This window comes from Nelumbo nucifera, chromosome 3, assembly GCF_055504915.1.
Source record: "Nelumbo nucifera cultivar China Antique chromosome 3, China Antique-T2T, whole genome shotgun sequence".
NCBI lineage: Eukaryota > Viridiplantae > Streptophyta > Magnoliopsida > Proteales > Nelumbonaceae > Nelumbo > Nelumbo nucifera.
In genome coordinates, this window is record NC_142651.1 from 34,549,079 (window position 1) to 34,576,725 (window position 27,647).

At 36.8% G+C, this 27,647-nt stretch overlaps 1 protein-coding gene across 1 annotated transcript in view; it reads right to left on the minus strand.

The window, feature by feature from the left end:
- Positions 1-5,451: 5,451 nt before the first annotated feature.
- The window catches only part of PRP40C (pre-mRNA-processing protein 40C), a 77,903-nt gene continuing 55,707 nt past the window's right edge, over positions 5,452-27,647 (minus strand). The window contains exons 16-18 of the mRNA XM_010251966.3: positions 13,493-13,615; positions 6,560-6,895; positions 5,452-5,916 (exon numbers count right to left, since the gene is read on the minus strand). Coding sequence (XP_010250268.1) covers positions 6,575-6,895; positions 13,493-13,615 — 444 coding nt within the window. The 3' untranslated portion in view covers positions 5,452-5,916; positions 6,560-6,574. The remainder of the gene's footprint in view (positions 5,917-6,559; positions 6,896-13,492; positions 13,616-27,647) is intronic.

Sequence of the window (27,647 nt, forward strand, 5' to 3'; positions counted from 1 at the left end):
GAAGATAAACAATTTTCTTATGACTAAATTGCCCTTATATTAACAAAGAGGGATATTATCTAAGGCTGCATTTGGCATTCCTTATTTTAAAGACTTATCTCCTTTTTGCAGTTAAAATGTCCCATGAACATTGAATTTTTAACTGCAAAAAAGAGATAAGTCCTTAAAATAAGGAATGCCAAATGCAGCCTAAAACTAGCCATGACTTTTAGTGTCACTCACCTTCCTTTAAGATTTTCATTAAATCAATGTTAGTGATTATTAACAAAAGTTGTCTACACAAGCATTTGAGTATTTTACATGACCAAATTACTCTTAAATGGCCAATCAAGCTTATTAGTATTTTTTGTGACAAAATTATTTGTGACTTGAGCCCGAACCTACATCAGGCCTGTAGTAGTTGGGTAATTTTGTCATGAAAATATTTAATAAGGTTGTATGATCATTCAAGGGTAGTTTGGTCATGTAAAATATTCAAATGATTATATGGACAACTTCTGTTAATGATCTAATGAAAATCATAATGGAAGATGAATTTTGAACAATAACTCATCAATAGGAAATAGGGGCTCTCTAGAGGCTTGGAAAAGTCATGATAGATTTAAGGAAAATGCAAAAAAAGTCATAGCAAGTTTTAGATAATATCCCTAAAAAAGAAAGAAGGTGATTACACCCTTTTACCAACTACCAAGGGCTGATTTCCAACTTCCCGTAAAGGACACATTACCTAACTCTAACTGAGGTCCTCGTTTGTCTTTTTGGCTAGAAGAATATTAATTGCAAGTAAGCATTGTTTTACCCACACTCATGACAAATTTGCCCAGCTGTTTTTCCCAAATAGGCAAAGTTTTCTCAGGAAAGACAGGTTGAGGTTGGGGGTGTTTTGAGATTAGGTTTTTTGGTTGGAGGTTGTGAATTAGTGTTTTGTGGATGTTTTTTGGAAATTTGGATCTGCCCTGCCCCCACGGGTGCCCCACATGCACATCTGAGTGTGTATGGGAAACATCTCCCATAGTTGTCATTGCGAGATACACTGTTGGGATGTGTTGTATGAGTAATATTGGGATGTTATTTGTATTTAGGGTTTTGTTTTTTTTTTTGATAAGCAAGTGGCCTTTAGAGTTTTAAATGTGAGTCGTAGTTATTTTTTTAAGGGGTTGTGAAGTTGTTGAGGTTGGAATTTGGAGGAGTGAATTTTGAAGTTTTGTGAAATCTTTATTGGCAATTTAGCATCTAAGGAGCACTAAAGCAACCCTCTAAACACAAAAATGCTGGTAGCACGAGTAGTAATAGTATTAGTAACAATAATGATGATGATAATGATAAAATGGAAATGTATATATATATATATATAGGAATATAGGATAACGAAAATATTAGTAATATTTTTTATTTTTAAACAATTTCTTAACTTTGTAAACATTTTTTGTTGTTTTATTTGTTACTAAATTTTTTATTCATTTTAATAAATTTTAATTAATTTATAATTTTTTATTCATTTCTATTTTTCAAACATTTTACCATGTTTAAGATGAGTCTAGGGGATATGAATATTGGTATTTAATAAGATTGGCTTGAGTTTGTGGATTTTGGGTGGCTATGGGACTTTAAGTATGAGTCGTGTAGTTATTTTAAAGAATGGATTTTGAGGTTTTTTAGAATCTATATTAGCATTTAGGGAGCACTAAAGCAACCATCTAAACACTATAATCATGGAAATAAGGAAATTTATTCCTATTACTTTATTCGGAATTATCCTTTCTAATTGTATTTAGGTATAGGTTAATTTGTTTAAATCTCACGTGCATATATAAATAATACATAATATATATATATATATATAATGTTTAATAGCAATAATAATATAAGTATAGCTAAGGCTAAAAGAATCTGTAGCTAAAACCCGCCTACAGCTATGGTCTCCGTTCATAGCTAAAAACTGAACTAAAAACTAGGGGTGTCCACGGTTCCGTTAACTGAACCATGGGCAGTTTTTGTAAACTGAACCGGTACCACCGGTTAATCGGCCTATCAGTTTCGGTTTTTTATATTTATAATATATATTATATAAATATATGTATAATATTATATTATAAATAATAAATGATATATAATATATTATAAATGTTATGAAAATATATAATATATTTATAATAGATTATTATAAATATAATATATGTATATATTTATATATATAATGAATATATATTTATATATAACATATAGAAAATATGTGACATATATTAAAAATATATATAAAATATACATATAAATATATATACCAGTTAGTTCAGTTAACCACCGGTTTTTTGTAGGTTAACCAAAAACTGAATCGGTCCTTCGGTTTTTCAAAAATACCGAATTGACCAATTTGGTTAACCACATTTTTCGGTTCAGTTTTCTTGGTTTGGTTCAGTTTTACAATTTTTCATGGACCCCCTACTGAAAACCATGTGCTTATAGCTGTGGACAAAACCATAGCTAAGGTTGTGCTTGGCTGCAGTGCAATTTTATTTGTAATAGTGCAAAAGCATGGGAGTACAAATAAAAAGAACACAAGTTTTGGTTTAATTTAGTTTTGAATTTTATTTCATTTTGTTCCACGTCTTATTTTACTTCATTTGTACTGCAATGAAACAATATAAGATAAAATTTGGGACAAAAATAAATCAGAATTTGCATCCAAATCATTTGCACTACCATAATTTTGCATTAGTGCAAATTTATTTACACTGCAACCAAACACAACCTAAAAGTTCATCTATAATTACAATTTTCAAGTTGTAGATAGCTAAAAATATGAATCTATAGCTATAGTTTAAAGATGTACGTAAGATGTAATCATGTAACTAATATTTAAATCTATATCTTTTAAAATTTTGAATTTATAGCTACAATTCCTAAAAAACCGTGGCTAAATCTTAATGCCTGAAGTTTTCCGTGCAAGTTATTTCTTCATACTTATAATCCGGAACTTGAACACAAGTTTCCAATAAAAAGACTATATTATTAAAACAATAAATTACGATTCAAGTGTATTTTGTATACATCTACGTGTTCAAAATATATTACAAATTCAAGTTGCTTTAATATGCTAAAACTCACTTAAAAGAACTCTACATGTAAAACTTTATCAAATTTGTCTCTATCTGAACATGTAAAGGACCTCCTTAAAACATTTTCAATCTATAAAATACTGAGTTAGAAATAACGTATGTGGGTATAAAGTAATGTATGAATATATAATTAATCGAGCAATAAACAACAATAAAAAAAACCATGGCAAATATTGGCAGTAAATCCAGCCAACTCAAATTTGGCAACCTTTGTTTCACTTCAAATGGGAAAGAGCTGCTAACCTACTGGTAGGTTCTTCTAATTTTTTTTTTTTTTTTTTGATTTGGAGGGGGGAAAGTTGGTCAATGGGATTTTAGTTCTCATTGACCAAGAATCCCATGTTCATTTTTCAGATTAATGTGGTGACCATGGAAAGTTTATTTTACTTGGTATCACTTACCTAGGAAAGTGATACCCATCTCCTAGGTGGGTAAATAACTTTACCACATAAGGGGAAAGCTGTCAACACTTGAATGGGACACAAATGCCCCTTTTAATAATGGATTTTTATGTCTAAAATGGTCATTGCCTTATTTACCTGAGAAATAAAAAAACATTGGTAAATGCACTTACCTGGGTAAGGAAACACTTACCCAAGTAATTGCATTTACCCAGGTAAATAACTTACCAAAAAATGAATGGGGGCGTAAGTGTTTTGATATTAGTCATGAACCTAATTAGATCCAGTTTAGTCATGAACCTATAATCATTTTGGCTGCATTTGGTAGAGGTGTAAAATCGAACCAGGGTAAACTTTGCACCCCAGTTCGATTTTGCAAGCATTTGGTAAAATGAATTTTAAACCGATAATTACATTGGTAATCAATGTAATAAATACATCAAAATTTTTTGATGTAATTATTACATCTCTCTCTCTCTCTCCCTCTCTCTCTCTCTCTCTCTCTCTCTCTCTCCTTATCTCTTCCCCCGACAAGAACATCAATGGTTGCCTTCCCCATGACTATCGCTTTGATGGTTGCCGCAACGGCGGAGGTGGTGGAACATGGATCTGTGGGCTGTTACATATAGACCTGGCAATCGGGTTGGGTGGGTTGGGTCAAGATATTTCGGGTTGATTTTGGGTTGGGTTGAATTTCGGGTTGGGTTGTCAAATGCTAGACCCTAACCCTAAATGTTCGGGTTAGGGTTGACCCATGGGTCAATTCGGGTCATCCAAAAAATAATTGAAATTTAAAAAAAAAATAAAGAAATTTTACATGAAAAATGTCAAAATCAAAAGAATTATCCTTAAAATAACAAATATAAAATAAAAACTTGAACATTTAACAATTTAATGAGTAAACAATAAAAAATAAAGACTAAATAAAAAAAATTAAAAAGTGGAAACTTCTAACAATGCATAAATAATCCCAATTAAACTTAACAATCGGGTCAACGGATTGACCCATGACCCAACCCAACCCAGTTTTTTCGGATCAGGTCGGGTCGGGTCATTTTCACATTCGGGTTGCTAAATATGAGACCCTAACCCTATTTTTCGGGTTGGGTTGGGTCAACTTTTTGCCGGGTCTAGTTACCTTTCATCATCTTTTCCTTGTTTCAAATCTGAAGATGAGAGCTTGTTGCAGAAAAGGGGTTGTCGCCAAGCCTACTACTAGAAGAGACGATTAGAATTTAGAAGCAAAGAAGAGGAACATGCATATCGGGTGATACGCACAAACATGCATATCAGGTGTTTTTGATAGAATGAAAAACTATTTTATTTTTATTTATTTTTGCTTTCAAAATTTCACAGGGGGCCGGTTTTAACATTATTAATCATTTAAAAAGATTGGTTTTTGAAAATCCCTTAAAAATAATGTATCAATGGACCATTGATACAATACCATAATCAGGTGTATATTTTCATTGTATATAAGGTGTATATCCTTGTGCGCATATACATACGTGTGTGACAATGATATCTATAAACATGTTGGGGTCCGTTGGAATCTATAAACATTTTGATTCATAGTTAGAATCAAAATCAGAATTGAAAATTTGAAATGGTCTATTCCCCTTACTTTATGGATTCTCATTCCCAAGGGAGGGGAAACCGGAGAGGGAATGGCCAATCCCTCAATTCCAGCAGGAATGGGAATGGAATTCCGATTCTGGACCACTATTCCTACGAACCAAACGGGCCCTTTAATATATTTTCATTGTCATTTTATAGGGAGATATATTAGATCTTTTGAAGGGAGAGAGAACGAGACAAGATTTATTGTCAAATTATCAGGTTAAGGCATTTCAGTAAAAATCAGATTTTGTGGGGCATTACAACACATCTGAACCCTTCAGTCCCCTGACTGTCCTTTTGATCAATAAACATAAGTAGGCAAAAATAGATATCATATAACTCAAATTTCAGTACAGGATGAATGATGGACAGCTCAGCTCAAATTAAAAATCCAGATCCCAAGTAAGATTTTATACATCCAATGAATGCTGGAAGTTGCCAAGCTAAATGAAGCTCACATTTTCCAGAAGAAAAGGCAATAGAATTGCCAATAAGCAAATTTGGCATCCTGAAGCATAAAATATTTGAGTAAGCGATAACCATTGAATGCAACGCTGACTGCAACTAAAGGCAGAAAAGACTTGCTAAGTTCAAGTTCTTCATAAATAGGTCTTAGCGTGCCTCAGTTTTTGGTTTGGTTCCCTTGATCCGCCGAGCAGTATACAAATGTTCTATTTTAATACCGTGACAGCCCCAATCTGCACCAGGATTTCATTCAGAATAATCTTAACTTGGTCTCTTACAGCATGTTCCCTGCATCTAGCCAGTGTTCAGTTCACCTAACAGGAGGAAAATCTCAATGAATATGAAATTGCCATTTCTGCAACATTCACTGGTATACCAATTTGTAATTAATCTCAAAGAGTCTCAATTTGAGAAACTTTCAGCTCAAAAAATCAGGGCACATCAGAGCTCACGTAAATGCAATTTCATATTTGCTCATGCAAGTGAGTACTACTAACTATATCAATGTATGAAAACCAAGCACACTGTTGCATTATGGCATCGCAACACAACCTCCACCACCAAAGGGGGGTTCAGGACTAGATCAATAATAAGCCCAACACGTAAGAAATTCAGTCTAAAAATCTAGCCAGTTCCAAGCATCCAGGAAGTTCTCTCTCTCTCTCTCACAATTAATTAAATGGTCTACATTGTCCAAATATTGTTCACCAGAAATCTACCAGTCAATGGCCAAGTCCAAGCCTTACTGTGGAGGTCCTATAGGATTAAGTCTAATAATATATAGTAACTTCTAACCGCCATAGCTATCATTATTTACTGATAGAAACAATCACAGTAATTGATTCAAGCAACATATTAACATACACAGACACTGCAAAACTACACCCTGAGGTCTTAAAAATAGAAAGTGCAAACAATTTTGTAACATAAAGATGAAAAGAAAGTTCAACTGTTTACCTTATATAAAATAAGCTATCTCCGGCTATGGGATCTCCTCAACCCTGTTGGGGACCTACCAGAATCAAGTGAGCTTCTTGCTTTTGTCTCTATATTAAGCTTCTCTTCCTTTGGATCTGAGACGAGCTTTTTCTTCCACAGTATTTCCTCGGCATGTCTCCGCCATAGGGCTTCCCTTTCTTTCCTTGGCATCTTTGAATACCTAGGATCAGTTTTTAAAAGACGTTTTGCTGTGGACCAAGAAGTAAGAACTGTCTTCCCATCATTGGTCATTTGGGAAGCTGCTTCAGTGGTTATGACCTCACATAATAGAGTACGGAACTCACGTGCACAGCGCTGGGAATGGAACCATAGACAGGATTAGGAATATGAAAGAGCACAATATTACAATAAAGACAGTTCTTAGTTCTTCCTAAGTTGCAACAGACAAGTTTACAGTGCAGTGGCATTTCTTCCTTTCATTTCATCATTTTCTCTTCTTTCCTTCTGATCAATGGAAACACACATGCATAGTTAAACGAGGGAAAAATCAATCATACGAAACAAAATGTGATAGAATATAAGCAACACTGGAAGAGGATTCAGTACACTTTCTCCTACTAAAAGACTGGATGAACGAATACCAAGACCAGAAATAAGGGAATAACTCAGGGCTGAGATCTTTGCAGTTTTGGAAGGAGTCCAAAGAGCTAAGGAGATGAATATAAGAAAACTCATCATTGAAGGGGACTCGGAGGTGGTGGTAGGGTGTCTGAATAAAGAAAATAGCAGATTATGGATGTATAGTAATGAGAGGAGGAAATTTAGGTGGCTGGTTCAAGAGATGGAAGTTAAGATCAGCTGGGTGAAAAGATCAGCCAACACTTTTGCTGATGGGTTAGCTAAGCAAGGAGTCAAGAGGGAGTCAATGTTTTGGGCACAAGTGTTGTTTTTACTTTTTCTGTTCTTGGGAGCTCAAGCTCAAGTTGGAAGATAAGAAAGTTTATCTTCCTCCTTGTAATTGCTTTTGTGATTAATTAATGAAGAAAAAAAACAAAGAAGGGAATAACCTGCTAAGTTACCTGTCCAAGGTATCTGATTTCTGTAGTAGATCGATAATGGGGGTGTTCTTTACATGGCGTCTCAGTAGCAGGAGAATTCTGATTATCATCAGTAGTTGGAATAGGAAGAGGAAATGCAAAAACCCTTTTCATCAGTAATTTCCCTCTAAAGAGAGAGATGAAAAGGAAAAATGGACAGCACTAAAAAAAAAGGTACTATCCTTGGTGATGAGCCATTTCATAAAGGATAAAAACATCAATAAACCCATTTCTTGAATATGGCAGGGTACAGGTGGGCTTTTCCAAAACACATATGGACAACTTGAATTAATGGCAAGGAATAGGGCTTAGCAAAAGGGGTAAAGTCTTTTGGCAATCAGTGCCTCATGCAGTAATGTGGGGCGTTTGGGATGAAAGAAACACCCATGTCTTTGACAATAAAAGCAGAACCTTGGAGGAGTTAATCTCAGATATTACCTATCTTTGCATCCTTTGGTCGGTGAATTCAGATCTATTTAAAGGACTTTCAGTCAATGATATTATCAGAAATATTCACCCCTTTCTGTTTCTACCTCATCCTTAGCAAACTCCCTCCCTTGAGGCATCCCGTTTCCATCAGTGAAGGTGTGATAACCCTTAATTTTGACAGTGAAGGTGTAATAACCCTTAATTTTGACGGTTGTGCCTTAGGCAATCCAGGCTTTGCAGGTATTGGTGGTACAGTAAGGGACGAAAGGGGCAATATCTGCTGGACTTTTAGTGGCCCAACCGGTTGGGCCGACTCCACAAAGGCTGAAGTGAAGGCTGCTCTCACCGGAATCAGGATAATTAAGAATTTGGGAATTCAGAATTTGATCATTGCAGGTGATTCAGCAAATACAATAAAATGGTTAAGAGACAAAAAAGGGGGCCCTTGGAGACTTTACCACTTTCTGACTGAAGCTTGGGATTCTTTGGATGGATTGAATGTTAACTTAGTTTGGATTCCTAGGGAATACAATCATACTGCAGATGGCCTAGCTAAATTTGGTGTGTATTTGGAGCATCTGTATAGCGACAAGCTTCCTCCTTTGTAACTTGCAGGGGTTCCCCCCCCCCCCCCCCTTTTATTCTCAATAAATCTTGGTTAAAGTTTCTCAAAAAAAAAAAAAAAATCAATAACCCATTTGAACAGGTGCATACCCTAAAAACATATAAAATGGCTTGAGGATCACATTTGCACTTGGGTTCAAAGCACCCATAAAAAATAACCTTAAGGAAGGTTAAAAAGCGGGCAGATCTGCAAACAAGAGCTGATGACAACTTAAATTGAAGCAACGTGGATGGCATCTGATTGATCATGTAGGTGGTTGTCTGCTCAAAGAACAATGTCAATTTTCTTTTAAGTAATCCTTTGCATTATATGGAAAGTCTTGATTCTTTTTCAAGTTGAGTTTCCAGTTTCCACCATACCATAGAAATGTTTAATAATTTGTGGAACTTCATCTATTATGCAATACAGATAAAGCCAAGTTTAATGTGAAGAGTCATCTAAAGAAAGAAGAAAAATACCAGTAGCCACCCATAATGGGAAAATAGTAAGGCCTCTATATACTAATGCACAAAATAAAGAAACATAAGTTCTTTAATCACTTGGAAAATATGATCTACAATGTTTGATAAGCTGACACACTTCATACTGAAACTCAATGGAGAAATTGACGTAGATGACCAAATAAGTAGAAGAGACAAGAAAAAATATGGCCAAGTCAAATATACCACAACACAACTTCACAACCCAAGCTTCATTAATTGAAGACCATGACTTTGTTAAGATCGCAAGATGATAGGCTATAGATTATTTAGGTGGACAATAAACAACAATAAACCTCATTAACTTTATGACCACTTCCAACCTTCCTCTTCTGATAAATCAAAAAAAAAAAAAAAAAACTCCTGCCCACATCCTAGAAATAAGATTGGTGGTTAATATGGGGACATGAAAGAATAAAGACGAGTGATATTGTCACAAAGCTTTTTTTCTTGTTAATTTTTTTTTTTGCTATTACATAGCACACAATGCAGGGGAATCAGGGGTGGTGAAAGAGCACGGTGCACGAGGCCCACTGGCCATATCATAGAGAGCCTGGGGCTCTGTGGGTTTGAGCAGTCTATAATTGTAACTAAACTTAACATCATCTTTCCCAAAGATAGGATACTTGTTGAGTGGTCTATAACTAGAACACTATTTAATGTTGAAGAATGGAAGAAGAACAGCACTAAAAAAGAACAAAAGAGAAGCAGAAAAATAAGAGAAGAAGCAGAGAAGAGAATGGGTGAAAAGGGGAGCAGAAATGATCCTGCGGCCCCAACCATTGGTATTTTTTAGGAGACAATAAAATATTGTACAATGACCATGATAATAAAAGCAATACAAAAAAGACAAAAACAGGTGATATAAACAGAAAATAAACTGTCAACTGCATCTCTACAAGCATCTAGTGATCCATCAACCATAGGGACTTTACCATGGCCAAAAAGTAAATTTTTGGAATGTAACTAAGAAATTTATTTGAAGAACCAAAGCTAACAATTCAAAGGGGGGATGTGGAAACATGATATGTAAGGGAAGGATTAGCTATCTAAGTAAAGGAAAGAGAACAATTTAATAGTAACTTAGTAAGAGTAAAATCACTTGACAAAAAAGACTTTAAAGTGGCAGCTATACCTTGCAATCTTATTGGTCTCAGATGACAATTTAGCTTCCAACATTTGTCATGAGAAAACTAGTATTTTATGGCAACAGGTCAGTTCACTTTATCTAATACCTTAGCCAAAGCTCTATGGTGTTATTTTGCCTGGTCTTTGCAGAGACCATGGCAGCATGCCTAGAACAATAAGATTGAAGAATGGTCAGCTTGCAAGTCTCTTTCCCTTGCACCAATGCCCATGCTTGAGGAAAACTCAATGCATCCCAATTAAGAATATGTTGCATGGTGAGTTCAAACAAGGCAAGAATTCAAAAAATCCTAATCTTCTAGGTTTATAACTAAACTATTTGGTCCAAATTAGTTTGTACACAAGAAAACATGCCCTGATTTAGATTAAACCACTTCCCTTCTCAGCTGATACACTTAAGATATATTCTGGGCTTGAGAGTACATTTCAGCAACCCTATACCAAAACTCTTGTATAATAGAGAGAAATATGTAATTCCTAGCTATATGAATCTGCATACAACTGACAAACTATGACATTACCATAAGATTCACTTCTTCCTGCTTAAACCATCATAACTGTAAGAAACTTCACATTAATACTTTCATTTGGTTCCAAACTCCCATATGAACAAAACAAAGTCAACCCCCATTTATCAAACCATCAACTAGGAGGGATATCAATGGGTTAAGCACACAGCAAATACTAACGTACATGCATGATGTTAATACACTTAGCCAGGTTACAAATTCAACATTTCTCGATTTGATGGAAATTAATTATAACACAAAAATGAAATAGCTAGAATTCTAATGTTTGCTAACACAATGCAAGCAATCTGTGAGTTCAAAAAATAATCACATAATTGCAACTTGCAATGTACAAAAATGCAAAGGCATGAGGCAAGATGCTATGAAACAAAGGACCTATAAACTGTAGCTTTAGGAGAGTTTATTGGATCAACCACAGAACTGCAATTTGACCAATTCATCAGTTTCTCCTTGAACAGATAAAATTTTCGAGAACCAAAACAGTAGGTCTTGGAATGGATGTATGGGGAAATAAATATGAACAAGTTCTATTTAGTTTAGCCACAAAGGGATGAAAAGCTTCATTGGTGAAAGAAAACCCAAATTTCAATTTTGGATTAGAAACTTAATAGGGTAAATTCTAATGCAGAATGATGAGGGACGACTAAATTTGAGTAGGATTTCAATTGATCTTGAAGAAAAAGAAGGAAATCGAAAAAGAGTAGGGAGAAAGTCACTTGGATAATATGGAGGAACCCAAGTGATTTAACCTTTGATGAAAGTGAGAAGAGATGCTAAACAAAAAGATCTTGATTCAAATTATTAATTTAAATCAACAACCTTATGCCAAAGCCTCTCTCTCTCTAAAGGCCATCTCCATAGCCATTTAACATTCTTTTTCCCCATTTTGCCTACCCCCAACCCCCTTGCTCCTTACTTCTACATACTACATCCCATCTCACCAAGTGATCTTTTCTTCCTTCACCAAGTTCCCATAAGAACCCCCTCATGATCTTCTCTACTTTCAGCACCCCCCTTGTAGCATCTTAAAGACCGAGAGGAAGAAAACTAGAAGATTTGCTAAAGTATACTTAATCGGAGTAAATGCGACCCCCTAGAGACACATAATTCCTCTTCCAATGTGATAATTTATTAGCATATCTTTCAAGAATTGGGCTCCAAAAGCTTCCATCCCATGGGTTGGCTCCTAAAGGCATACCTAGATATTTCAATGGCCAACTAGTGGTAGGACAACCTATGGCTTCTGCAACCCAACCAACTCCTCCCCCACGCTCAACCCCACTCACTACACAGCTCCTTTCAAAATTGATCTTCAATTTAGATACAAATTCAAACAATTTTATCACCTACTTCAAATTACATGTTGATGTAGGACCAGCTCAGTTCTAATCCTTAGAGATGTTGAATGGTTTTCTTTGATTAGAATTTTATGGCTGTTGATGGCTGTAATGGCTTCTTGAAGAAATAAGAGAGAAAATAGGGAGAGAAAGAGAGACAAAATACCTGGAATCATTCACAAGGTGCCTAGAATCACTCTAGGGCATGGGAATCACTCACCCTAGTTAGCATAAGCTGAAGAAAACTCAATAAACTTCATTGCTCTTTGTGTAAAACGTCCATATATATTTATAGACTCTAAACTCATAATAATCCTAGGAGTCAAACTGTTAGATTCACAATAGTCCCAGGAGTCAAACTGTTAGACTCAATAATCCTAGGACTCAAACTAAGCTGTCATATCCTATTTCAATTCAAAGAAGACTTAATAACTCTAATCCTACTTATGCAATGACTCCAAAATATTAAACATAAACAAACTATAAAAAGATAATCAAATCCTATTATTGAACCCTACAGAAAATTTGTAAAATGGAAAAAATATCCCTGGTGTCCAAAAATACAAAAATACATAAAACTTCACAAAATTCAACTTTTTTACTCTTCAGCTCCTATATCACATGCCTTCTGAGGATTATAGCACTCTCACAAAAAATAATTGTATCATCAGCAGACTGCAAATGTATAACAACCGTGGTCTCTCCTCCAACCCTCCAACTTTTAAAAAGTCCCAACCCCTCATGAAAAAAGACTTGGTTGAAAACTTACTGGCATCAGGGTGAAGCTTCCAAATTCATTGGTCTGGGTTTGAAGGAGAAAGATAAACCTCTCTTAAGGAATGTAGCAAATCTGGGATTTTAGCAATCTGTACATCCCTTAAAGGTCTTCTTAAGCATAGGCTCCAAGCTGTTGCAGGGAGACAAGAAGCAACCGTGGATTCTTGGGTTTTGGAAAGATTAAATAAACGGGGGTAAGAGGTAGTGAATATCTCTGTCAAAGTTCAATGCACAGCTATTGTAACACACTAACACCTACAGCTTACATCTTTATTTTGAAACAGAGATACAAACTATACGCAAATGTGTATATGATTCATAGTAAAGACAATGTGCAGGGTTGAAAATCATGTAATCAAGCAATAAAAGGAAGATAAACGAGAAAAAGAGGCTAAGGTACTACTTCTAGGTACTATGGTTTGTGATGCTTGATAGATCTCCACTGAGACAACATTCACCGATATTACATGGAAGCATTACTATAAAGTGTAAAAATAGTGCACCATCTTAATATATGTTATTTAAAATTACCTCATATAGTATCTTCACATGTTCCCGGAAGAGCTTTTCTGCATCCCCTGAATCTAAAACAGAGTTAGTGGCACGCCCTTGGGGATCCTTCTCCAATCTAGGCCTCGATTCAGTCCAAGATACCTAACAATGCAAGTGAAAACAACTAATAAGTATTTATATAGATGTACACAAATCCAACTGTGACCATGGTTGAATCATGCGGGCCATCAACAACATCCTTCACAGGTCCAACCAAACCCCGACTCTCAAGTCAACAAATCAATCACCATATTGAATGAACAAATCTTGAATTAATTGTCCGGAAATTGGAAACTAGCACACAAACAACAGAAGAGGAACATCTATTGTAGTAATCAATAAAAGTAGATCAAGAGCAGGCAAATCAGTTATCAATAGCAGTCAGCAAGAGAGAACAAATAGAAGAAGCCTTTATAATCTTCTAAAACCCTACAAATCAATAACATTAACTACTTGAACTACCGCTGAGTGTTGGACAGTTATAAAACAAATCAGAATGAACAAATCATACTCCCAAATTCCAAGAATTGGGTTTCCTGATTTGGTTTGAGTAGTTAAAGATTACTTATTTATTTGTTGTCTTGTTTATTTTTGTATGTTTAAGCAGTAGTAGACTTTCTTGATAACAGCAGCAAATAAAGATTAAGAAGACTGGTCATGGGTTCTTGCTTCTCCCCACATAGGCTGCAGAACGAAGTAATGATAATAACTAATTAGCAAGCTGGCCAAAGACCCAACAGACAACAGTAAAAGAATAAAAGCCCACCAAAAACAAGACATAAAAAATAGCAACAGTAAGAAATAAATTGAACCCAATAAGAAAGAAACAAGTTTGTGGATAATGGATCTAAACACTCCACCTCAATCTGAGAATAGATGTTCAAAAATTTGCAGCTTGCCAAACATATTATGCAGCTGCAAGCCTAGCACACCTTTGGTAAACACATCCGCCACCTGCTGATCTGTCTTCATATAAGGATGACATCTCTCTCTAGAAATAGCGCATTCACGAATAAAACGATGATCCACCTCAATATATTTAAGCAATGTTGATGGCTGCTTGCTTATCATAATACAACACAAGTAATGATAAAAGCCTCATGCCCTGTCTTTGCACTAGAATGAGCAACAACAAACTGCTCCTTGCTCTTCCAAGAGACAAGATTTCCTCTAACAAAAGCACAGAAGGGACCCTGCCCAATCTGCATCCGTAAACACCTCCACCTTCATCTCATAAAGTAAACAACAAATAATGTATAGCTGATAGATGAGTGGGTACGATGAGCATCCCTACACTAACTGACCATACTCAAAAGAGTAGACAATGTCAAGACAGATCCTTGTAATGATCTATACTTCCACCAGCTTTGTACGTTACAGTAAAAACTCACCTGCAGACAATAGGAGTCTTCTGTTTGGAACCCCTACTATATCCCAACTATCATTATTCAATAATGGATCCATCTCATTCTACATAGCAAATCTCCACTCAGGCTATGCTAGTGCTTCAGTTACATTCATTGGAAAGAAACATAGGAAATGAAGGAAAGAATACACTTATACCTAGAAGATAATAATAATAGGAAATAAACTAGGAGATGCCATGAACAGTAGAAGTGTGATTCTTACCCTTCCTAACGACAACGGGACAATCTACATTTGATTTGCATGGAGGCAAGTGTTATCATCCAAGATCAGTATCGTCAAAGGAGATGTCAACTAAGGCACATGAGCAACAATCTTTCTTCTTTTCTAGTACATCTAGAGCTGCTTATCTAGGCTATCACCTATAGCAGTACACAACATATTTCTATTTCCACTTCCATGGGTAGCGACATGAAATTTTATTAGAATCGACATATTGCCCAATGAACACTACCAGTACTATGTGGTATCCAAGAGATAGTATTATAAGTTTACAACATAAGTTGGTGACAATCAGTGTTTTAAAAGGCCTGGGAGGCGTATGCCTGGAGGCGCGAGGTTTCTCCCCCGCTCCCTTTTCGACAAGACCCCCCTTTCAACTACTGTTATGCATCTCTATTCTTCTTTATATAAAAGACTTTTATTAAAAATAAAGAAACAAATTAGATCCCCCCCCTCTTAAGGAGGCTTACGCCTCCTTGTGTTCGGGAGGCTTATGCCTCACACCTCTAGGTAGTGGAACGTCTCATGTCACGCCTCCATGTTTTAAAACATTGGTGACAATATTATAGATATGTGAATTGTGAAGTAACAATGTTATTGTCAGCCTAACTTAAATGATTACCACTTTGAGCTAGCTCAATATTCATTTCAAACATGAAGTTAAATATTAGTTTTTTGTTTGTGTAATAGATTATTTGATTGATCTATTACAACTATTTACATTTTCTTTGAGTTAAAATTGTTCTTTAACTCATTCTATCATGAAGCTCTAAATCTTAAGGTTAATATGTTAACTTAAGAACATATTCATTTGTCTATAACCTTAGTTTCTTAGTTTGTTTAATGATTAAGAACAAGATAATATTTAAAAAGGTGTGCATATGCTTCTTTTACCGTATCATAAATATCATTCTATATTTTGCATATTTTACAATGTTTCCACCATGTCTATAATTTTTACAACATTTCCAACATGTTTCTTATATTTGGATGACTGACATTTCCATCGACATCAACATTTTAAACCTTGAGAATAGGAGGCCGACTTGCACTCTTTTCGCCACAACCGTCCCCCTATGATTAGGGATGCAAATGGATTGGAACTTGGATTCAGGTATATTCAATTCAATATTATAAGAAAATTTCCAGATTCGAACTCAATAAGGATCAGGCAGAATTTTCATATTAAGATTCTCTTCTGATTCGTTAATGTTATCGGAATTGTTTTAAAAGCGCAAGGTGCAAGGGCCAAATTGCACCTGAGGCAAGAGGCACAAGACGCGCGCCCTTTTGAAGCAAGGCACAAAAATACAAAAAATTGCTAAAAACATTTTAGAAATTTCAAAAAAAAATGCAAAAAAAATATTAAACATAATATTAGTAAGAAATATAAACCTAAAATTCTAAAATTAATGGTCTAAAACACCTATTATCTAAAACTAAAATACATAACATAACATGTAAAGCATATTCAAATGAAAATTTAAAAATAAAATCAAACATATAAAACATTTTCAACCATGCAAAGCCCACAATCTCTTTTTCTCCTCAATTACATTACTTCAAGTAGCTAATGTGATGCAAAACAAAATAACATATTGCATTCCTGATTCTACGAGTCGCCATTGTGCCACACCCCTCGAGGCAAGCCCAAACAAGTCCATATAACATATTACATTAACCGCCTTTGTGCCACGCCCCTCTAGGCACACCAGGCTTGTGCCTTTTAAAAGTGTTGTGCTTGGGGCCTAGGCAAGGTGCCTACCCTAAAACACGCTTCACCTGTGCACCTAGGCGCCTACCCTAAAGTGAGATACTAATCCAAATCGAATTCAATCTAAAAAGCATAAAAAGGTACACCATAAAACCAATGATCAAGCAAATACAACATACAACTACAAGATTAGAACTCAATCAACCCATACTTTTTTAACTTTTGTGTTCACATGTGGAGAAACAATGAAAGGAATAAGGGGACCAAGAGTGTCATTGGATTGGTTAGGGATTTGGAGAGAAATCCAAGAAACCAAGGGAAGAAAAATCATTTCAAATACACAATGAGAGTAAATACAAACCCCAAACAGATTGAGTAGAGAATTTAAATAAGAAAATACTTGATTACTAACTTGACTATTAGGGGTTCCACATACAATAGTAATTAGCACTGTAATTACAAGTTTCGAGTTCCTTGTCGTTCGGTTTTCCAAGTTTCAGCTTCCATGCCCAATCTTTTTTTTTTTTTTTTTTTACTTTTTTTACACAACGAGGGGGTAGCCCATCCCCCCAAACTAGGTGCAGGTGGGATTCAATCCCAAGTCTCCGCTACAACTAGCAAGAGACCTACCAACCAGCTGGTTGGCACCTTGCCTTCTACGCCCAATCTAACTCATTAGTTAAAGAGAAGGGAATGAAAATAGAAACTTAGATTTTTTTATATTCATAAAAGTCATATAATACATAATGTTGTAAATAGATCAGATCGTATTGGATCTTAAAGAATCAAGTTTTGTGATCCAATCTGACTCACTTTTAATTAAAGGATATCAGAATCCAACATTAAACCAATCAGAATTGGAATTTGAATCGGATCAAATTGAACTCATTTGCAGCCCTACCTATGATGGGGACTCAATTACAGCCCTACTTGGGGTCAAACTTGGACCTATGAAGACTCATAACATGAACAAAGCAAGTGTAGAAATAAACCCGTAAACAAGTCAAAATCCCCTCATGAATTTTTATAAATACCACCTGATTGGTTACCACTTTCAAGATACTGGTTCATTGGTTTTAAATTTTTCTGGTATCGTGTATTTCCAGTGTCATAGTCAAACTGAAACACTAAATGGAGTTTTAAGACCAAGAACATAAGAAGGAACCCTATTAACAAGAAACACAGCAGTTTTGATAGCATCACCCGAAAAAATGAATGGGAAAATTGCTACTAAACATGATTCCTAGAAACTTCAAGAATCTGTCCATTCTTGCATTTTGATATTCCATATACCCATCAGATATGATGTAGGATGCTTCTCAAAATACTCTTTAGTATTATCATATCTAAAAAGTTAACTCTCACACCAAATTGCGCCAAGACCATTTGGTGAAACTGTCAAACTAGAGCGGAAACCTCAGCTTTTGGAACACATCAAATAAACCCAAGAGAACAGAGTAATATAATATTATAAAGAGACTGGGCCGAATGGGCCCTAACATCCTCTCTTGTAATATCTTTTATTTTATTGTTGATGGGCCACACTTAATGGGCTTGTTATTTATTCTTGTTTTATTCTCTTTATGTAACCGCCAAGCTGGCCGCCCACTTAAGGGCATTCTTGTCATCATCTAATTTTTAGATCTTAAAAATAGGGTTAGAGGAGAATGGAGATTAATTCGACTCCTTGTTCTCTTACCTTCTCTTTTCGCCATCTTCTTTTCCTGTATAGCTGTTCATACATGTTCTTTACTTCTTCTAATCCCTAAATTTGTTCTTGATATTTGAGGACTGATTTACATCTTGGTATCATAGCAGGTTTAGTTCTTCTTTCTTTTCCTTCGTTCCCATATACTCTAAAATCAAGGGAGTGTATGGAGAGATAGGTTCTCTATAGTATAGAGGATCACTTGCCCATTTGGTAGAGGGTTTGGAAAGTTTAGATCTGGCTGGATTTTGCCAAGAAGCGGTGTTGTTCTACTGCTGCCCGAAACCCTAGCCGACTAGAGATTTTCGAGGTTACCAGGAAAGGTGAAGCTTGGGTGTGGCGCTCTGTGCTTGGAAGGTGTCTTGTGACTATTAAAGGAGGGCGGTTCAAGTTTGGAAGAATTTGGGTTGGTCCGATAGGTGCGGATGCATCTTCTCTCTTCCTCCCAACAGCTGGACGGAGCAAAACCCTAGTTTTTCAAGCACCCGGTTTCTAGCCTTGGCTCAGTAGATTCCGTTTTGACTGGTGTAACCACAGTCAAGCTAGATGGGACAAATTATCTTGCTTGGGCACAGTCTATAAGAATCAATGTCTGTAGTAGAGGAAAACTCGGGTATCTCACGGGCAGTAAGGTGAAACCCGAAGAGACAGACCCTGAATTTGAAAAACGGATGCAAGAGAACTATACTGTCATAGGATGGTTGGTCAACTCTATGCAACCTCATATAAGCCAGCACTATCTCTGGATGTCTTCGGATAAGGAGATATGGGACAGTGTTACTGAGACCCATTCACAGAAATTGAATGTAGCTAGAGCTTATAAGTTGAAAAGTGATGTGAAGAACCTGAGACAGGGGGAGAAGAGTGTAGCAATCTACTACTCTATACTGAAATCCCTATGGTAGGAAATTGATGTTATGGAGACAATGGTATGGGAGAGTAAGAAGGATGCTGAAATGTATAGAAAGTTGGAGGGAGAAATAGGGTGTTTGAATTTCTCACTGGACTCAACCCTGAGTTTGACATTAGACAAAATATCTTGGCCAGAGATGAGGTTACTCTTTCACAAGCATATGCTATGATAAGTAGTGAGGAGAGTAGGCAGCAGGTTCAGTTGCAGAGTCCACCTACAGAACATTTTGCACATGTAGGAATGAAGCCAAAGGGCCCTACTGAGAAAAGAGAGCAGATGTGTGAATATTGCAAGAAACCGAGGCATACAAAGGACACCTACTGGAAGCTTCATCCTGAGCTTCTCCCTGATAGGTTTAAGAATAACAATAACTCTAAGAAGGGCAGTCAGGTAGGAAAACCTAAGACTGCTAATGTTGCTACAGCACCTGAAGGGGTTAGTAAGGAGAGTGAAGAGAAATCAACCATTGAGTAGTTGGCTGCAATGAAGCTGGATTTTGAAAAGTATGGAAGGCTCCTAAATCACTTGGAAGCTACGGTTTCTTCAGCTCACCCTTCCAACAACACATCATCTTCATCGGCTTTTGCTCACTCAGGTATTCATGCTTCTGCAAATCATGCTTCAGTTTCAGGTAATCATAAAACCCCTTGGATTAATGATTCCAATGCATCAAACCATATGACCAGCCTGTCTAATCTTTTTTGTTCATATCACCTTCTCTCTGGAAAAGAGAAAATATCCCTTGCCGATGGGTCCCTTGCCCCCATCTCTGGTAAAGGTGATATAAAGACCTCTGACACCCTTTTCTTATCCTCTATCCTTCATGTCAATAAACTTAACACAAACCTTTTATCTGTTAGTAGCTTAACAAAACCTATGAATTGCAACATAACCTTCTTTCCCACTCATTATGTTTTTCAGGACCTATAGTCTCAGAGGATGATTGGGAGTGGCCATGAGGCGAACAGAATATACTTGTTGGACACACCGGATCAAGCTTTGAGACCACCTCATGGAGTTGCCTTAGAGTCAGTTGTGTCAGAGTCTGTTAACAAAATTTTATTATGTCACTTTCGGTTTGGTCACTTGTCTTTTTCTGCTTTGAGTCATTTGTTCCCAAATATGTTTAAAGGAGTGTCTTTATCGAGTCTTCATTGTGAGTCATGTGAACTGGCAAAGCATTGTAGACATTCCTATTCAATTAGCAATAAAAGATCTCTTTCTCCTTTCCATATTGTTCACTCTGATGTGTGGGGGCCATATCATATGCCAACCATGGGGGGTTACAGGTACTTTATCCTTTTTATTGATGATTATTCGCATTACACTTGGATTTATCTCATGAAATCCAAGGATGAAGTACTAGCTATTGTGAAAAAATTTTATGAACTCATCCTCACCCAGTTTAATACTCGTATCAAAATATTTCGTTCTGACAATGCTAAGGAGTATTTTGAGAGAACCCTCTCCACCTATCTTGAAGCTTTTGGGGTTATTCATCAAAGTTCTTGTTCCTACACTCCACAACAAAACGGGGTGGCGGAAAGAAAGAACAGACATGTGGTTGAGGTTGCCAAATCCCTCTTATTTGCATCCCATGTTCCTATAAAATTTTGGGGAGATGTTGTTCTTACTGCTACTTTTCTGATCAACCGTATGCCCTCCCGGGTCCTTAGCATTAAAACCCCTTTTAGTCTTCTCTTCCCAGATGAGGATATTCTTTCTCTTCCTCTCCGTGTTTTTGGGTGCACTTGCTATGTGCATATTCATAGTCATCAAAGGCACAAGTTTGGACCTAAGGCCCATAGATGTGTTTTTCTGGGATATGCTTCCACACAGAAGGGTTATTGCTGTTTTGATCCAGTTCGTGGAACCCGCTTTGTATCTCGGGATGACACCTTTGCCGAGTTGACTCCCTTCTTTAGCATTCCTCCTGAGGGGGAGAAATCTGGCGAGCCCTTTGCTATGTCTCCAGTTGTTCCTCTTCCCATTCCTTGTGAGTCCGATCATGGGGTGTCCACTTCTCCCACTGGACCTACCTCTGATATTCCTTGTGAGTCCGATATTCCTGCTCCTGCTCTCCAAAGGTGGTACCGAAGGCAGAGATTCAGACATGTGTAGGTTGTTTCCCCTCCTTCAAAAGAGCATCTCGCCACTCCCATCATTCCTGAGGTAACAGGTCAGCCCTCTACTCACCCATCTCTGACTGTCCCAGACCTTGACCTTCCTATTGCTCTCCGCAAGGGCAAGCGAAAGTGTACAACCCATTGTATCTCCAAACACTTGTCTTACAGCCTTCTCTCCCCTTCCTACTACTCCTTTCTTGCCTCTGTTTCTTCCCATGTGATACCCAGGTCTGTACCGAAAGCATTACCTCAAGCTGAATGGAGGGATGCTATGATGGCCGAACTAGATGCATTGCATAAGAACCATACCTGGGATATTGTTGACTTGTCGGAAGGGAAGGAACCAGTGGGTTGTAAATGGCTGTTTACCATTAAATATCACTCTGATGGCTCTGTTGAGAAGTTTTAAGGATCGGTTGGTTGCTAAGGGCTACACTCAAATGTATGGCATTAACTATCTTGGGACATTTGCTCTTGTAGCTAAGATGACCTCAGTCAGGGTTTTACTATCTCTAGCTGCTACTTTTGACTGGCCCCTACGCTAGTTTGATGTTAAAAATGCCTTCTTGAATGGAGACCTGCATGAAGAGGTCTATATGTCTCTACCTCCACGAGTGTATGGGAAGGAAATGAAAGGTAAGGTGTGTAAACTATACAAATCTATTTATGGTCTCAAACAATCTCCTTGGGCTTGGTTTGAGAGATTTTGGGCTGCTCTTGTCTCCTTTGGCTACACTCAAACTCAATCTGATCATACACTGTTCTTGAAGAGAAATGACTCTCTGGTGACCTTCTTGGTTGTTTATGTTGATGATATTGTGGTCACGGGTAATGACACTGAAGAGGTTAGTAAACTAAAAAGATTTCTCAACTCTGAATTTGAAATCAAGGATTTGGGAGATCTTCGGTATTTCTTGGACATTGAAGTTGCTCGATCTAAGGATGGTATCTTCATCTCTCAACGTAAATATGTCCTTGATCTTCTTGCTAAAACTGGTAAATTTGGAGATAAACCCATCTCCACTCCTATTGATCCTAATCATAAGCTTTCTGCTACAGATGGTGAGCTTATGTCTGATAAGGGAGTGTTTCAGAGACTGTTTGGGAAGTTGTTATACCTTTGCATGACTCGGCCACATATTTCCTATGCAGTAAGTGTTATTAGTCAATTTATGCATTCTCCCAGAGATACTCATTTAGCTGCTGCAGAAAGGATTCTGTGCTACTTGAAAGGTACCCTAGGGATATTTCCTATGCAGTAAGTGTTATTAGTCAATTTATGCATTCTCCCAGAGATACTCATTTAGCTGCTGTAGAAAGGATTCTGTGCTACTTGAAAGGTACCCCAGGGATAGGTATTCTATTTGCTAAACATTGTCACATGAAGCCGAAAGCTTTTACTGATGTCGATTGGGCAGGATGTATTGATGAAAGAAAATCCACCTCTGGTTATTATGCTCTGGTTGCTGGGAATATTGTGTCATGGAGGAGTAAGAAACAATCTGTAGTTGCTAGATCCTCAGCTGAAGCAAAATACAGAGCAATGGCACATGGTGTGTCAGAATTACTGTGGCTACGTTCCCTTCTAGAAGAATTGGGGGTGGACTACGAGAAACCAATGATGCTCTATTGTGACAACCAAGCTGCTATCAACATTGCACATAATCCTGTTCAACATGACAGAACTAAGCACATTGAGGTTGATAGGCATTTTATAAGGGAAAGAGTTTCCTCAGGAGAAGTTTGTTTACCATTCATCACATCAGAAGAGCAACTAGCTGATATCTTGACCAAGGGAGTTCCAAGAGGGAAAATGACACTATATAAGCAAGCTGGACATGATTGACATCTATGCTCAGCTTGAGGGGGAGTGTAAAGAGACTGGGCCGAAGGGGCCCTAACATCCTCTCTCGTAATATCTTTTATTTTATTGTTGATGGGCCACACTTAATGGGCCTGTTATTTATTCTTGTTTTATTCTCTTTATGTAACTGCCAAGCTGGCCGCCCACTTAAGGGCATTCTTGTCATCATCTAATATTTAGATCTTAATAAAATAGGGTTAGAAGAGAATGGAGATTAATTTGACTCCTTCTCTTACCTTCTTTTTGCCATCTTCTTCTCATGTATAGCTGTTCAGACCTATTCTTTACTTCTTCTAATCCCTAAATTTGTTCTTGATATTTGAGGACTGATTTACATCTAATATGACCTCCAAACATCACTATGAACAATATCAAAAGGAGAACCACATCCTTTATTATTTGAATTTTATGTTCTACGATGCTTAGAAAACTGACAACTCCCACATTGCAAACTAGACAAATCCACTGAATCAAATTAACAAAAAAAAAAAAACATAATGAATAACCGAACTCCTGCAACTATCTAGTAAAAATGCAGAATCAAGAATAAACTCCATAACCTCACAACGACTAGGGAAAAAGGTCACTACGCTGCATAACCTTTTCTGAGACTAATAGAAAGTAAATTTGTATTTACTTTAGGAACATGTAGTACAAACAAAAGACTTAAGTCATTGGTCATCTTAATGCTACCCTTCCTTGTAATTGGAGCAAGAGACCTATCAATTATACACACTTCATATGGTCTGAAGCACAAGATACAATAATCCAAAGAATAGACTTACCTAAAGCAATAGCAAGATTGTCAAAAGTTTTAGTACTTCAGTTAGAAAAAGCAGTCAATGGAATAGGTGTAGATGTAGAAATGGAGCCCCAGGAATTAGCATTTCTAAAAAGACATAGATGATACACAGCTACATTTGCATTAACTTGCTTTCTCGTAGTCCACCCCCAATTCAAAGAATAATAAATATGCCCCCAATCTTCAACACGGTTTGCCTTTCCCAGAACCTAGGAAATGTAGGCTGAAATGTAACAACAGCTGTATGATTTGTAGAAGTCCCCCAAAAAAGTCTTTCTCTCATTCTATTCACCATGAACAAGATAGCATGCTTGAGATACAGAAATATCATCCCTAACAAGAATATCTTGCCTAGTGATATCATATTCAAGATTCAATCTTGCAAAGAATTTAAAAGTTTAAAGCACGACCACTCAGAAATTTCTAAACAAACTATCTCTTGCTACAGAAATTTCAAGGTAGAGAAGTATGGGAAATAATGATTTCTTTTCGGATAGTAAAAATAAAATTTTTACTTAGAAAATCACCAACCATGACGTGGCAAGTAAGTTCTATTACACCAACTTCCATGACTAGGACCCTAAGAGTCAGGTTCAGCTTCAGCCCCTATCAGATAACCAAGCTTGCTATTTCCTCCTACAGACATCCCAATGTTTTAAAAGCGCAACGCGCAGGGGCCAATTTGCGCCCGAGGCGCAAGGCGTAAGGCAAGGTGTGCGCCTTTTTGAAGCAAGGCAAAAAAAAAATATCCTAAAAAATATAAAAAGTTAGAAAAATCAAAAAATGCCAAAAAAAAATCAAAAAAGTGTAAAAAAATAAAAAAATATTAAACATATTATTAATAAAAATATAAACTTAAATTTTAAATAAATGTTTTAAAAAACCTATTATCTAAAATTAAAATACATAAACATAACATGTTGAGCGTATTCAAATGAGAATTTAAAAATGAAATCAAACATATACAACATTTTCCTCAATTGCATTATTTCAAGTAGCTAATGTGATGTAAAACATATTATATTCCTGATTCTATGAGCCACCTTTGTGCCAAGCCCCTCAAGGCAAGCCCAAACAAGTCCATGTTAGGGCCTTAACTTCTTAGTTCTCACAAAAAAATAATGATTTTATAATTTTAATTGCTTTTTAAGATGATATTCTATTAGGATGAATGAATGAACAACATTACCAAATAGGGGGCTCTCGAAGCTTCTATGAGTGAGCGAAGCGTGCAAACCGGAGTGGATGCCTGGGCTGAGGCTGAGGCACAAGGCACATCAGCCCTAGGCGTGCCTTTTGAAAGGGCTGCGCCTAAGACCTAGGCGCCTAGGCGCACCTTTTAAATAACTGAGACATCCATGCTGATTGAGCCCCATTACAGATAAATGTCACTATCCAACTTCATAGTACTGATCTGGGTATTCACTCCTTTTAAATCACTGAGACATCCATGCTGATGGAGACCCATTACATATAAATGTCACCATCCAACTTCATAGTACTGATCTGGGTATTCACCCCATCTCCAGGAGTGCTTACAGTGAAGCAGGGATCTCTGTAATTAATTCCTAAGGCTTCCATTTGCAACAATAGTGTAAAAACAACCAACCGGCTTACATAGAAGACTGGCTGAGATCCTTCAAAAAGGGAGAATTGCAGCCACTCACTCAAAAGTTCCAAGAAAAAATCCCAAATGTAACACACTAAAAAAGATCAAAACCGATCTAATACCACCCAAGCACCACAGCAGATTGATCTTTACCTTGGCCAATCTGATCAGACAAGAGTTTTTCTCTGGTTTCTTGATTCTTGGGAAACAATCATTGAACCAACCTTTACAAACCAACCAACCACTGACTGGTACTCCAAAAACCCTCCGAAACCAAGCCTCAAACAAGCAGTCAATCAGCTCATTCAATCCCTCATGCAGATAGCTGATCTCGAGTCTACATGAAAAAAAAATGTAAAAGGATTGAACGGAGCTATGGAACCAAGTAGACTTTCTTGATAACAGCAGAAAATAAAGATTAAATTAACTAAAGGGGAATTTAGATCTGTAATGATAATAACTAATTAGCCACCTAACCCATAGACTGACTAATAAAAGAATGAAAGCCCAAAAATAATAAGAAATAAAAAATAGTAACAGTAAGAAATAAAACAGGCCCAATAAGAAAGAAACAAGCTGCCAATTATGCATCTCAAAAGCGGTATTGCATGGACCACAGACACAGACATGGGAGTCAGAATAAATGTGTGTCCAAGAGTCTGAATCGGTAAGATGAAAAAGCATGGACTCAAAGAAATGTCTATGGAAAAGTACATACTACTAAAATAAATTCATATATTTTGAATTCTAACTTCCTAAGATTACATAGCAACAAAATATGCTGCTTTTATCACTTTTTTTTTTGAAAAGTTAAAGCATTGTATTAATCAAAAAGAACAAACAGTTATCCCTCCTACAGCAAGATGTAGAGACAAATATAAAACATAAGGGGTACCCCCAAAACATCTATGAACTGCAAATACAAAACAGCGATGAAGAGACAAGTGATCCATCAACTCCAAACTCTAATTCCACAAAGTGCATCCGACAATATCAACCAAACCAAGAATCCCTATCTCATTAAACTGGCTGTAGTCAAACAGTTGTTTTACTCAACAGTCCACAACAGAAAGGCAACCCTGACAGGAGCAACCATGTGCCAGATCCTGGCCCAAGGGAAATAAGCCTCCCCAGAACCAGCAAAACTTTTATAAAATGATTTAACTTAGAAAATACCATATTTAGTGCACTTCCAAACTCGGGCCAACTGAAATTACTTTCTGCAATAGATCCAAAAATTTGTCCATTTCCCAGTCATTTAGGTTTCTCCTAAAAGTGGGACTCAATGCCCCAGCACTTCTGTAATAAACAAACATATCAACCACCATAGTCTCTTAGTTCTGAGCCACCACAAACAAGGAAGGGAACAGCTCCCACAAGCATGCTCCTCACACCATGGATCCAGTCAAAACCTCACTCTAGTTCCACCACCAATCCCATATATAATGCCTCTGAAAGTACATATCATAAATCTCTTTCCAAAGAGCACAACCATAGCTTGCGCCTAATATCATCCGGGTCCCATGCCCCACCTCTAGAATAGTACATATCATAAATAATCTTCCTCCAAAGACTGTCAACGTCTTCATTAAATCTCCAGTAACATTTGCCTAACTAAGCCTTATTTCATTTTTCTAATGCCAAACCCACCACCATTTCTAGAATAACGTTCCAATTAACCAAATACATTTTATACTCATCCTTCCATCCCTCCCATAGGAAGTCCCTCATCTTCTTTTCTAAAACCCCAG